We start from the raw sequence: 12,637 nt of genomic DNA, 5'->3' as shown, positions 1-12,637 counted from the left end.
GAATGTATTCAGTGTGTCTGTGTTGCTGAGTCATTGTTCATTTATTTTATTTTATTTTTCTTTTTAGAAAAGATCGCTAGCTTTGATGCTAAAGCTAATCGCTAAGCTAAAGCAAAATTTACATGTTTTGCTTTGAGAAGATGCATTTCATTTATTTTTTATGCCGTTTGAGGTACTTATTTTGTGTTATTGGTCACTGAAATGGTTGATAGTGTCATTAAGGTGTGGTATATTTCAGTTTGATAAAGAAATGGACTATTATGTGTAAAAAAAAAAAAAAAAAAAAAAAACATTATGATGCCAGTGAGGGAAAAATGTTTGGAGGGTTTTTATCTCAAAATACACTAAATAAACATAATCTGAAGAAATTGTATTTTTATTTTTAATTTTGGAAGTTTTGGGAATTCCAAGTGAAAGAGAACGTTTTTTTCCAATTTGAACATTGATTATTTAATAACCATTTAGAAAAATCTTCATTAACATCTAGAAGTCACAATTCATTCAATTCATTCATTTTTAATTTAAAGAATCTTAAAAAAGAAGAATAAGGTTTCTTGGCTAAATGCATCGGGGATCCTGGCAGCCCATAGATCAGGGGTCGGGCCCCTGATGTGGCTCCGGAGGGCGAGCTCATTTAGAAAAAAAGGGAACAATTAATGGCCAATTCATTTATTTTATCTTATTTAGTTATTTTTTTCGTTGTATAGTTATTTCTTTGGAGATTCAGATGCTCTTTTTCACTGCACTGTTTCCACTCCAGGTCCTCGGCCTTTTCTGTTGCTTCTGGAAGAAACAAACTTGCTGAGCATTGAAAAAAAACATACAGAATAATTCAATAAAATCTGGTGCCGTATTAGAAATAGCCATCACTGTACTGTCACTTTGGCTGCCCTCATCCTCATCCATGTCACTTTCATCCTCCTCATCAGTTTCCCTTTCTCCTGGCAAGTATTCTTTAAGCTCGCCCTCGTCACTACTTCGTCCTCGGTCATCGTCACTGTGCTCAGCTGGAAGTTTCATTTCTACCCTCTTCCTTAGAGGGGCGTAGAATGAGGCTGAATTCATTCTGTCAATGGATGGAAATGTGGAAATTATAGGAAAATAGAACAGGCAAACTTGTGACGGCCTCATGGCCTAATTTCTGATTGGCTGTCTGGGATCTCATCAGGAGAGATTGTTTATTGTGTCCATATAAAATGTTTTGTAGAGACGACAGACTGGACCGGACCCTCCAGGACCGGTTCTAGTTGGGCCTCTTTAACTGAAGGTATTTTTGAACTATAAACACGTCTGTAGCAGAATAACATCAGTGTATTGTATAATGACAATAAAGTTACTTTCCTGTATTTACTGAGGTGTCTTTTAATATATACTTTTACTTAAGTAATATTTTGATGAAGCTACTTTTACTTATATTGGAGTAATATTTGTATCTGTACTTTTACTGAAGTAGTGAATTTGTGTCCTCTGTCTGCTTCTGGTCACTGTCATGGAAAAGGGGGAACAAACTTAATTGGTGAAGTTAGTTTTTGTCTGTTTGGATATAAAACATATTGACTTTCACAACTGACCTACCGCCAAGCCAATCACAGAGCGTATAGCCATTCCCATACACTCGGACAGTCTCAGATATATAAAGACTTGAATGGACTGAACTGTACAAACTTAAGAAGACATGATGACATGTTCACACTTTTATTACCTTTTTCTGTACACTTTTAAATTTCTGTTAGCTGTAGCTCTTACTGGTTGAGTCCAGTAATCCAATAATCCAGCACTCCCAGTGACACCAGTGTGTCTGATATCAGAGCGGTCCGATGCTGAATACTGAACACACTGATGGTAAAGTGCCACAGTGTCTGATCACCCACACTGTACATGGACACACCTGTTATTCAGGTGTGGTGGCAGGTGTTTAGTGATCAAGTCTGTGATCTACAAAAGTATGACGGGGATCATTTCTTTTCCACCTGACTGAGCAGCACAACCGGACCAACTTGTATACTTATTGGCTTTTTTGTCTTTACAGATATTTAATCATGCTAGAGTAGTTGACAGTGGTGTTGCTTGAAATAGTTCTTTGTGTTTGTGCCTTTTCGACGCCATGCAGTTAGCCTCGGAGAATTGGCCTGTGTTGGAGTGTTGGCTTTGGCTGTTCAGGTGAATTTAGTTGCTGAATCTGCTAGTGTGCTAGTGTAGCTGGTATTGCCTCCACCTCCTGCACCCTCTATAATTTCATGCCCCCTACCCGAACCAGGGTCTGTATCCCCACCCCGCTTTCACTGGTGCAGTTGGTGAGAGGTCAGAGTAGTTGATAGTGGTGCTGTTTGAGATAGTTGTCTTTGTGTGAGGAGCGGTGATGGCTGCCATTAGGGGGGTGACTCTGGGACGCCAGTGTTCACGGTCTAGCCTCCTGGAGGTGTTGTGGGCCTAACTAGACGAAACACCGGTGAAAGGAGGTTCCCACCTGATGACCCCAAAGACATGATAGCTATCACTGCTCACTGGCCTAGTTGGATAGTTGAACTTAGAGCAGTGTGAAAGTTTGTTGCTAGGAAGGTGATCACTGAGTCTGGTCCATTTTTTTTCGCACAAGTTTCTTGTGTTTCTCTAAATGTTTACCATTTGAAGACTGGTCAGTTCAATGCCAAAACATTGAATTCTTGTAATAAGTTCTTTTTTTTTTTTTTAAGAGAGTAATATAATCTACTGACCACATCTTGTCTCTTCTTGTTTTTTTTTTCTCTCATCAAAGTGTAACTAACATGAAATCAGTTTACAGCTCGCCCTGTGAAATGAATGGAAACAATCCAAATGAAGCAATAACTAAACAGACAAATAGCTCCTTTAATAGCAGTTTTTTAGTTTGTAACAGATTAAAAAATTATGCAACATCTTAAAAAGATCAGGAAAAATAATATCTTTAGTACTAAAATAAAGTTTATGCCTACAGTTAGAAAAAAAATGCTACTATAAATCAGATTTTATCGATCATATATCATCAGCTTTCAAAAGCTCAGAGTTCTGCTCTGATCTGTCATCATTCACAGGACATGAAAAGGAACGTTACAGAATCAACGAATATCAGTTTATAGTTTTTTTCAACCCTTAAAGCAGTTTTTCAGAAATTAGTCTTCATTCTGATTTAGACCCTCAACCCAAAATAACCAATGAGCTAAACTTAAACTAAACTAAACTAAAAATACATTTAATCTTATGTTTTTACCATCAATATCTTCTGATATGTAAAAAGTAAAACATAAATCTACACGACCTCTGACAAAGCGACTCTTCCTTTCTTCATTGATTTACAGAAAACCTGACCTGTGGACCTGCGTCCATCCAAACTGTGATGTCATCACCTGACCTGTCAGTGGTTCTGTACATCAGAGTAGCCTGACCTGACCTGAAATGAAGAGCATACAGCAGGTTTAGCTCAGGATAAAGGCCCTGCTGATGGAGGGTGTGCACTATTCTACTTTTACAGACACTCTCATTGGTAATATCTTCAGTTGGAGATTATTTTCACCGTCGATGTACGGAAACATCCTCTCAGTGAAAGTGTGTTTGAAGGTGTGTATGTGTGTGTTCGTATCAAGATCATAGAAGGACAGACTTCCTCTGGTGAAGTCCAGCTGAGCTTTGATCCTCTGGAGTTTCTTCTTCACTGAGAGAACTTTATCTGGTTGTGGTGGAGAAGCGGCCACGTATTTTCCGTCATAGAGACATAATTCCCAGGCTCCAGTCGTTATCTTTCCTTTTCTTTTGACTGACTCTCCGATCACACCGACGGCCCAGATTGTATTATTTTCAACCTGAACATCCCAGCTGTGAGTCCCAGAGTTCAAACCCTCTGAGGCCACAACACACTTATGATAGTCAAACCTCTCTGGATTGTCAGGAAGCTTCTGTGGCCCTCCACACTTCACGCTGGTCAGATCTTCAGACAGGATGAGGTCTGGATGAGCAGTGTTTGGATCCAGAATCACCGGTCTGTAGGAGACCAGGTCCTTCATCTTGTTCCAGATGTTGAAGGTCAGGTTGCCCAGATGTTTGGCCTGGTCTATCAGAGCTCTTGAGTCCAGATGTGGATCCTCCACCAAGAGGCGCTGCTGGACTCTTCCTGCTGCAGACTTGTAGTTCTTCAGAAATGAGACGTCTTCAGCTCTCAGCTCCTTTTCTGTGTCTCTGATGGTGTTTGAAAGAGCTTCTATCTCTCTGCTCAGACCATCGATCTTCTCCTTCATCACTTTGCTCTTCTGCTCCTCTTCCTTCCTCAGAGCTTTGATCCTGGCCTCCTCTTCCTCCTGTAGAAACTGATGAAGCTTCTTAAACTGCTCCTTAATCTGCTGCTCTGTGTTTTGGGTCTGGACCTTAATGTGTTTGGCTGTTTGATCAAAGTTTTCTTTAACATCTCCAAACAGCTTCAGTTTCTCCTGTAAAGGCTTCAGGGATTTCTGCAGCTCTCCTCTGTGTTCCTCTGCAGCCTCATCGATGGGCCTGAATTTATGACCTTTGTGAGTCTTTGAGTCTCTGCAGACGACACAAACCGGCTGCTGATGGTTCAGACAGAAGAGTTTGAGTTTCTCAGAGTGCAGACTGCAGACAGACTCAGATCCTTCTGAAGGTTTCTGATCTCTCCTCTGTAAAAAGGCCTCACACAGGTTCTTTAAAGCCAAGTTACGAGGAGGATCACTCTGAAAAGAAATTTCTTTACAAACCGGACACTCGTGAACTACTTTCTCTGTCCACCAGGTCTTCAGACAGTCTTTACAGAAGCTGTGGCTGCAGGATAAGACAACAGGATCGTTGAAGATGTCATGGCAGATGGAACAGGACAGATCCTTTAAGGACTGAAAGGCCATTTTGTCACTGAAAGCAGCAGAAAGCTCAGCAGACAGAACAATGACAACGAGAGTAAATAAGGAAGTTCCTTGCGGGTTACTTTCACTTTCTGTCTTTCCTTTTCAAATGTGCGATGAGCAGTGAATTGAGTTTCAGTGATTCAGTGCTCCCCGTATTCTCTGTAGGTGGAACTCCTGGTTCTGGTCCGGAGGTCAAACTCGTCACTTACAATGTGAAAATGTGTGATGGGAGGGGTTCATTTCATGCCCACACAGGCACAAGTATGGAAAGCCAAATGGCTCATTGAGCTGCCGTGATGTGCAATGTTCTTTAGTGTGAAACAGAAAACATTTTTATATTCAGTCACTGTCAGCGGTGGACAGGAACAAAGTACATTTACTGGAGTACTGCACTTAAGTACCGCTTCTGAGTATCTGTACTTTACTTGGGTATTATTTTTGAAGATACTTTTACTTTCTCTTCTCTACATTTGAAGGACAAATATTGTACTTTTTACTGCACTACATTTCTATTGATGCTCTCGTTACTGGCTACTTTTGTGCTGGTCTAACTTTACTGTTCATTGTTTTTAAATTGTAATTGTTGTTGTAACACACACACTCTGTGTGTGTTCCAGCTAAGAATATGACCACGATGTATAATCCTCATCCTACCTGGATTATTTGTCCACAACGATCGGCTCATTCCCGGTGTGGGCACCTGAACTACGGAGTTAATTGGTTACAGTGATGGACTGGGCTAATGCACGCCCCCCCCCCCCCCCCCCCAGGACCTAGGCCGAACCACACCAGACCGGTGACGGCACCCCTCCAGGAACGGACCGAGACCAGACCGGAGACAGGACGCGTCCGCAGACTAGACCAGTAAAGCGAACAAGTCACCCACTGAAATGAACCATTTTAGTGAAAGATTATGTAATATTTCAGTATATTTTCTGGTTTTCTTCCTAATTTTAACCACCCCCCTCTCACAACAAATGGTTTGGCCACCGAGCCTTCGCTAAGCCCCGCCCCCATTGGTTACTGTTGCTATGCTGGCCTGCTGTCTGAAGTTGGGTAGGAAAATGTCCGTTCAGCATCACTGATCAGAAAGGAAAAGAAAGAAGAACAAGAAAATAAAGGGTTGAGAAATTTTCTATACAAATGTTTTTTAAAAAGGTTGTGACTGTGAATTTGGGACGAGAAACGAGCTACCAAACTCTGTTTCTGTCAAAGATAACGTTTTGTGTCGGCTTTAATACAAGCTAGGCTAACGGACGTTAGCATTAGAGCCGGACAGTTAGCTTACGTTACAAGCTAGCTGTGCTGTTTCTTACCTTGCTCTACGTTTCTCGTCGCAGCTTCACCGTCACCACCTTTTTAAAATATTTGTTTAAAATGTCTGAACCATTTATTTCCTCATTCTGGTTTCTTTTCCTTTCTGGGCACCGGACCGAACTTCAGACAACAGGAAACAGCCTGGCATGGCTAAGCTAAAGCTAAGTTTGCATGTTTTTGCGTCAAGAAGATACATTTAATTTATTTTATTATTTTACTTTTTATTTATTTTTTGCCGTTTGAATTACTCGATTTGTGTTATTAGCCACTGCAATGGGTAATTGTGTCATTAAGGTGTGGTATATTTCAGTTTGATCAAGAAATTGCATTATTGTGTATAAAAAATAATTCATTTTATGTTAAGTTAAATATTCAAAAGATGAATTAAAATAGCTGACAATTAATGATATAAGTCAAACAGTTCTAAAAGGATAAATGAATCATGTGTTTATTAAAAATCATATTTTGTCTGGTAATTCATGAATAATTGGTGACATTTCTGTTTAAAACTAATATTTTTAGTTCATTTCATGCCTTGAAGTGAGAAACTGAGACAGAATCAGATGAAGATCCTGACAACTTGTTTTTTCTGCAGTCTGATCTGCTGTCGGAGAAACAGAGACGATTAAGATGGTGAGTCCAGCTCAGTGATTCAGAGAGACAGAGTTGGAGACGCTGCAGAACCTACCTTGATGACTCCAGATCATCTGTATCACATTCTGAGAACAGATAAGACACACACACACACTCCTCACCTACCTGGGTAGAAGAAGTACAAACTGAGGATGAAGTCATTGAGTGGACATTGATACACAACTGAACTTAGCAGCATGTGGAGCTGGAGAGCTCGACTTCTATGGACTCTTTGTTTTATTTTGTGGCAGGTTATTTTGGTCAATAAGAATACAGCCAAGCTGTTAATGTGTATTATTATTTGTGCATATTGAAGTGTCATCTGTTCAAAATGTACCAACACAGAGCTCCACTGTTATTGGTCACATTGTGAACTTTATGCTGTCACAGCGTTCCTCCTCCTGATGATCCTCCCTCTTCTACCTGCTCTGATCACGTGTCTCCTCAGATCTACAGTCTGAAGGGGGTGGAGACATTTTACAGCAGACAGAAAACTAGTTTCACTTCTGACTAACAGAAACTCAGACGGCCGTCACTGAGAGGAGAAATGGAGCAGAAAGGAGTTCAGCTGGACCAGGAAACCTTCTCCTGTTCCATCTGTCTGGATCTACTGAAGGATCCGGTGACGACTTCCTGTGGACACAGCTACTGTATGAACTGTATTAAATCCCACTGGGACGGAGAGGATGAGAAGAAAATCTACAGCTGCCCTCAGTGTAGGAAGGACTTCATACCGAGGCCTGTTCTAATGAAGAACACCATGTTAGCAGTTTTAGTGGAGCAGCTGAAGAAGACTGGACTCCAAGCTGCTCCTGCTGATCACTGCTATGCTGGACCTGAAGATGTGGCCTGTGATTTCTGCACCGGGAGAAAACTGAAAGCTGTCAAGTCCTGTTTAATGTGTTTGGCCTCTTACTGTGACAAACACCTGCAGCCTCATTATGAATCAGTTCCACTGAAGAAACACAAGCTGGTGGAGCCCTCTGAGAAGCTCCAGGAGAACATCTGCTCTCGTCATGATGAGGTGATGAAGATGTTCTGCCGTACTGATCAGCAGTGTATCTGTTATCTCTGCTCTGTGGAGGAACATAAAGGCCACGACACAGTCTCAGCTGCAGCAGAAAAGACTGAGAGGCAGAGAGAGCTGGAGCTGAGTCGACAACAAATCCAGCAGAGAATCCAGGACAGAGACAAAGATGTGAAGCTGCTTCAACAGGAAGTGGAGGCCATCAACGGCTCTGCTGATAAAGCAGTGGAGGACGCTGAGAAGATCTTCACTCAGCTGATCCGTCTCATGGAGAGAAGAAGGTCTGATGTGAAGCAGCAGATCAGATCCCAGCAGGAAACTGAAGTGAGTCGAGTCAAAGAGCTTCAGGAGAAGCTGGAGCAGGAGATCACTGAGCTGAAGAGGAAAGACGCTGAGCTGAAGCTGCTCTCACACACAGAGGATCACAACCAGTTTCTACACAACTACCCCTCAGTGTCAGCTCTCAGTGAAGCTACAGACTCATCCAGCATCAACATCCGTCCTCTGAGATACTTTGAGGATGTGACAGCAGCTGTGTCAGAGCTCAGAGATCAGCTACAGGACGTTCTGACACAGAAATGGACAAACGTCTCACTGACAGTGACTGAAGTGGATGTTTTACTGTCAGAACCAGAACCAAAGACCAGAACTGAGTTCTTAAGATATTCACAGGAAATCACTCTGGATCCAAACACAGCATACAGACGTCTGTTATTATCTGAAGGAAACAGAAAAGCTACAGTAATGAGTAAAGATCAGTCTTATTCTGATCATCCAGACAGATTCACTGACTGCTGGCAGGTCCTGAGCAGAGAGAGTCTGACTGGACGTTGTTACTGGGAGGTGGAGAGGAGAGGAGGAGTTTATGTAGCAGTCACATACAAGAATATCAGCAGAGCAGGGAGCTCTGATGAATGTCTGTTTGGATTCAATAACAAATCTTGGGCTTTAGAGTGTTACCAAAACAGTTTTACATTCTGGTCCAACAACATCCAGACTGCAGTCTCAGGTCCTCCGTCCTCCAGAGTCGGAGTGTACCTGGATCACAGAGCAGGTATTCTGTCCTTCTACAGCGTCTCTGAAACCATGACTCTCCTCCACAGAGTCCAGACCACATTCAGTCAGCCTCTACATGCTGGATTCAGGATTTACTGGTTTGATGGAGACACAGCTGAGTTTTGTAAACTGAAATAGACGTCAGTGAGTTAAATGTGTCTTTTAGTTCCTGAATGTATTCAGTGTGTCTGTGTTGCTGAGTCATTGTTCATTTATTTTATTTTATTTTTTTAGAAATGATCGCTAGCTTTGATGCTAAAGCTAATCGCTAAGCTAAAGCAAAATTTACATGTTTTGCTTTGAGAAGATGCATTTCATTTATTTTTTAAGCCGTTTGAATTACAAATTTTGTGTTATTGGTCACTGCAATGGTTGATAGTGTCATTAAGGTGTGGTATATTTCAGTTTGATAAAGAAATTGTACTATTATGTGTAAAAAAAAAAACAACAAAAAAAAAAACATTATGATGCCAGTGAGGGAAAAATGTTTGGAGTGTTTTTATCTTAAAATAGACTAAATAAACATAGTCTGAAGAAATTGTATTTTTATTTTTAAGTTTTGGGAATTCCAAGTGAAAGAGAACGTTTTTTTTTTCCAATTTGAACATTGATTATTTAATAACCATTTAGAAAAATCTTCATTAACATCTAGAAGTCACAATTCATTCATTTTTAATTTAAAGCATCTTAAAAAAGAAGAATAAGGTTTCTTGGCTAAATGCATCGGGGATCCTGGCAGCCCATAGATCAGGGGTCGGGCCCCTGATGTGGCTCCGGAGGGCGAGCTCATTTAGAAAAAAAGGGAACAATTAATGGCCAATTCATTTATTTTATCTTATTTACTTATTTTTTTCGTTGTCTAGTTATTTCTTGGAGATTCAGATGCTCTTTTTCACTGCACGTTTCCCACTCCAGGTCCTCGGCCTTTTCTGTTGCTTCTGGAAGAACAACTTGCTGCGCATTGATTTAAAACATACAGGAATAATTCAATAAAATCTGGTTGCGTATTAGAAACTAGCCATCACTGTACTGTCACTTGGCTGCCCTCTCATCCATGTCACTTTCATCCTCCTCATCAGTTTCCCTTTCTCCTGGCAAGTATTCTTTAAGCTCGCCCTCGTCACTACTTCGTCCTCGGTCATCGTCACTGTGCTCAGCTGGAAGTTTCATTTCTACCCTCTTCCTTAGAGGGGCGTAGAATGAGGCTGAATTCATTCTGTCAATGGATGGAAATGTGGAAATTATAGGAAAATAGAACAGGCAAACTTGTGACGGCCTCATGGCCTAATTTCTGATTGGCTGTCTGTGATCTCATCAGGAGAGATGGTCAACACCTGAATTGGTGTGAATGTTCAGTTATAAGAAGAGCTCTGAGCGTTCACTCTCTCTCTCTCCTGTTTGAGCTTTGGTTACTTATATTTAGTTTTATCTTACATTTACACATATTGTCACACACCCATACATTACAAACATTACTGATGAACTGACATACACAGTTAATCTTTAAGTAGTTTAATTAAGATAAGATAAGATAAGATAAGATAAGATAGACTTTATTAATCCCTTGGGAGGTCTCCGTCAGGGAAATTGTTGTTCCAGCAGGTACAGCACCGACAAGAACAGTAAAAGAAAGCACACAGTTTGAAATATATAAACAGCAAATGTACAACCATAAATATTCAGTTTTTTTTTAGTGTCCCATCTTCTCCAATCCCTCTTTCTTCCTGCTACTCCTCCCCCTCCCACCTAGTGCAGAGTTATACAGTTTTATTGCTCGGGGGACAAAGGAGTCTTTGAATCTGTTGGTTCTGCACCTGGGGAGAAGCAGTCTGTCACTCAACAGGCTTTTCTGTGCACTGATGACAGGCTGCAGAGGGTGACTGGCGTTGTCCATAATAGCCAGCAGTTTGTTTCTGGATCTCCTCTCTGCAACTGTCACCAGAGAGTCCAGCTTTGTGCCAACCACAGAGCTAGCTCGCTGATCAGCTTGTCCAACCTGTTTGAGTGCTTTGTGGATGTACTGCCACCCCAACACACACAGCATAGAAGAGGGCACTGGCAACCACAGACTGGTAAAACATCTGCAGCAGTTTCCTGCAGATGTTAAAAGATCGCAGTCTCCTCAGGAAGTACAGTCTACACTGGCCCCTCTTGTACAGGTGTTCTGAGTTACATGACCAGTCCAGCTTGTTATCCAGCCAAACCCCAAGGTATTTGTAGTTACCTACAACCTCCACCTCATCACCCTGACCAGCACTGGACGTGGACACGGTCTGGACTTCCCAAAGTCCATGACTAGCTCTTTAGTCTTTGAGGTGTTGAGGTGCAGGTGGTTCCTTTGGCTCCAGACAACAAAGTCATTCACCAGACTCCTGTACTCTTCTTCTCTATCATCCCTAATACCCCATGATAACTGTGTCATCTGCAAACTTCTGGATGTGACACAGCTCCGAGCTGTAGCAGAAGTCTGAGGTGTATAGGGTGAAGAGAAGGGGGGCCAGCACTGTCCCCTGCGGTGCTCCTGTACTGCTGACCACAGTGTCAGACGTGGTGTCCGTCAGCCTGACATACTGCGGTCTGTCGGTGAGGTAGTTGGAGATCCAGGACACCAAGCAGGGGTCCACTTGCATCCTCAGCAGTTTGTCCTGAAGCATAAGGGGCTGGATGGTATTAAAGGCACTTGAGAAATCCAGAAAAAGGATCCTCACCGTGCCGCCTCCCTTATCCAGGTGCGAGTGGGCGCGATGCAGAAGATACAGGATGGCATCCTCCACACCAACACCTGCCCGATAGGCAAACTGTAGGGGGTCCTGGGCATGTTGCACTTGGGGCCTGAGGAGGTTGAGGAGGTTAATTAAATGAATGTCTGTTTTATAGTTTATAGTTACGTGTGGTCTCCATCTTTTGTCCTACCTCTGAGCAGGTTGTGTGTTTTGGTCGTCTTTTTGTGTTAATTTTGGATGGAGTGTTGCACATAGCTGTCGTGATTTGTTGGTTTGGAGGAGCTTTATTCTAATCAGTTTTTCTTTTTTCTCTTATTTTGGGGCTCATCATTTTGAACAAACTGTGATAAACTGTTTGATGTGGCAGTGTTTTAACTGGTGTTCTCCTCGGTTAGCCAAAGCAGCAGGCTCCACTAGCCGGTCCGTTGGATGGTGTCGGGGAAGGTGGTTAGAGCGTTTGTCTCTCAGGATCACGTCCAGGGTTTTTGGGGGGGTCGCTGTTTTTTTGCAGTTTCTCTCCAAGGCCACTGGGTTTTAGTGAATAAATACCTGCCACCGGTACCTGTCCGAAGACTAGGGATGAGTTTTAGTTAGCTAGTTGATTTCACTAGTCACTTAGTAAGGGGAGGCGCCAGTCTTTGTTTGCCATTTGTTGCGTAGCGTGTTCTGTTTGAGTTTACCTTGTTTTTGATCGATCTTTGGTTCTGGCTAACACTGTGGAGGAGTTTGTTGAACATCCCTCTGAGGAATTGCTGAAGCAGCTGATTAAGATTGCTCAGCATTTCTCTGTTGAAGTGGAGCCCAAACACACAAAGGACAATCTGAAGAGTATCATCAAGGCTAATTTGCAGGAATGTGGTGTGCTGATGGATGAAGGTGGTAAGACTGGTGTAAGTATTTCTGGGACCGGCTTGATATTTGAACAGCAGAAAGAATTGCTGCTTTTCAAATTGGATCATGAAAAAGAATTGGAAAAAATAAAATACAAAAAGGAACCGATGAAATTGGAGTTGGAA

The 12,637-nt window shown here is 42.0% G+C and overlaps 2 protein-coding genes across 2 annotated transcripts; one reads left to right on the top strand and one right to left on the bottom strand.

The window, feature by feature from the left end:
• Positions 1-2,973: 2,973 nt before the first annotated feature.
• LOC115044204 (E3 ubiquitin-protein ligase TRIM39-like) lies at positions 2,974-5,070 on the bottom strand. Its single transcript, XM_029503117.1, has one exon. It carries the CDS (start codon positions 4,863-4,865, stop codon positions 3,471-3,473), a length of 1,395 nt encoding a protein of 464 aa, XP_029358977.1. The 5' UTR covers positions 4,866-5,070; the 3' UTR covers positions 2,974-3,470.
• Positions 5,071-7,353: 2,283 nt separating this feature from the next.
• Positions 7,354-9,343, top strand: LOC115044209 (tripartite motif-containing protein 16-like). Its single transcript, XM_029503122.1, has one exon. The coding sequence runs from the start codon at positions 7,363-7,365 to the stop codon at positions 9,034-9,036; it is 1,674 nt and encodes a 557-aa protein (XP_029358982.1). The 5' UTR covers positions 7,354-7,362; the 3' UTR covers positions 9,037-9,343.
• Positions 9,344-12,637: the final 3,294 nt, after the last annotated feature.

The sequence above is a fragment of the Echeneis naucrates genome, chromosome 5, assembly GCF_900963305.1.
Source record: "Echeneis naucrates chromosome 5, fEcheNa1.1, whole genome shotgun sequence".
NCBI classification, from domain to species: Eukaryota; Metazoa; Chordata; class Actinopteri; order Carangiformes; family Echeneidae; genus Echeneis; species Echeneis naucrates.
Note: the sequence above shows the minus strand (reverse complement) of the source record. Positions and strands in the feature narration are given on the sequence as shown.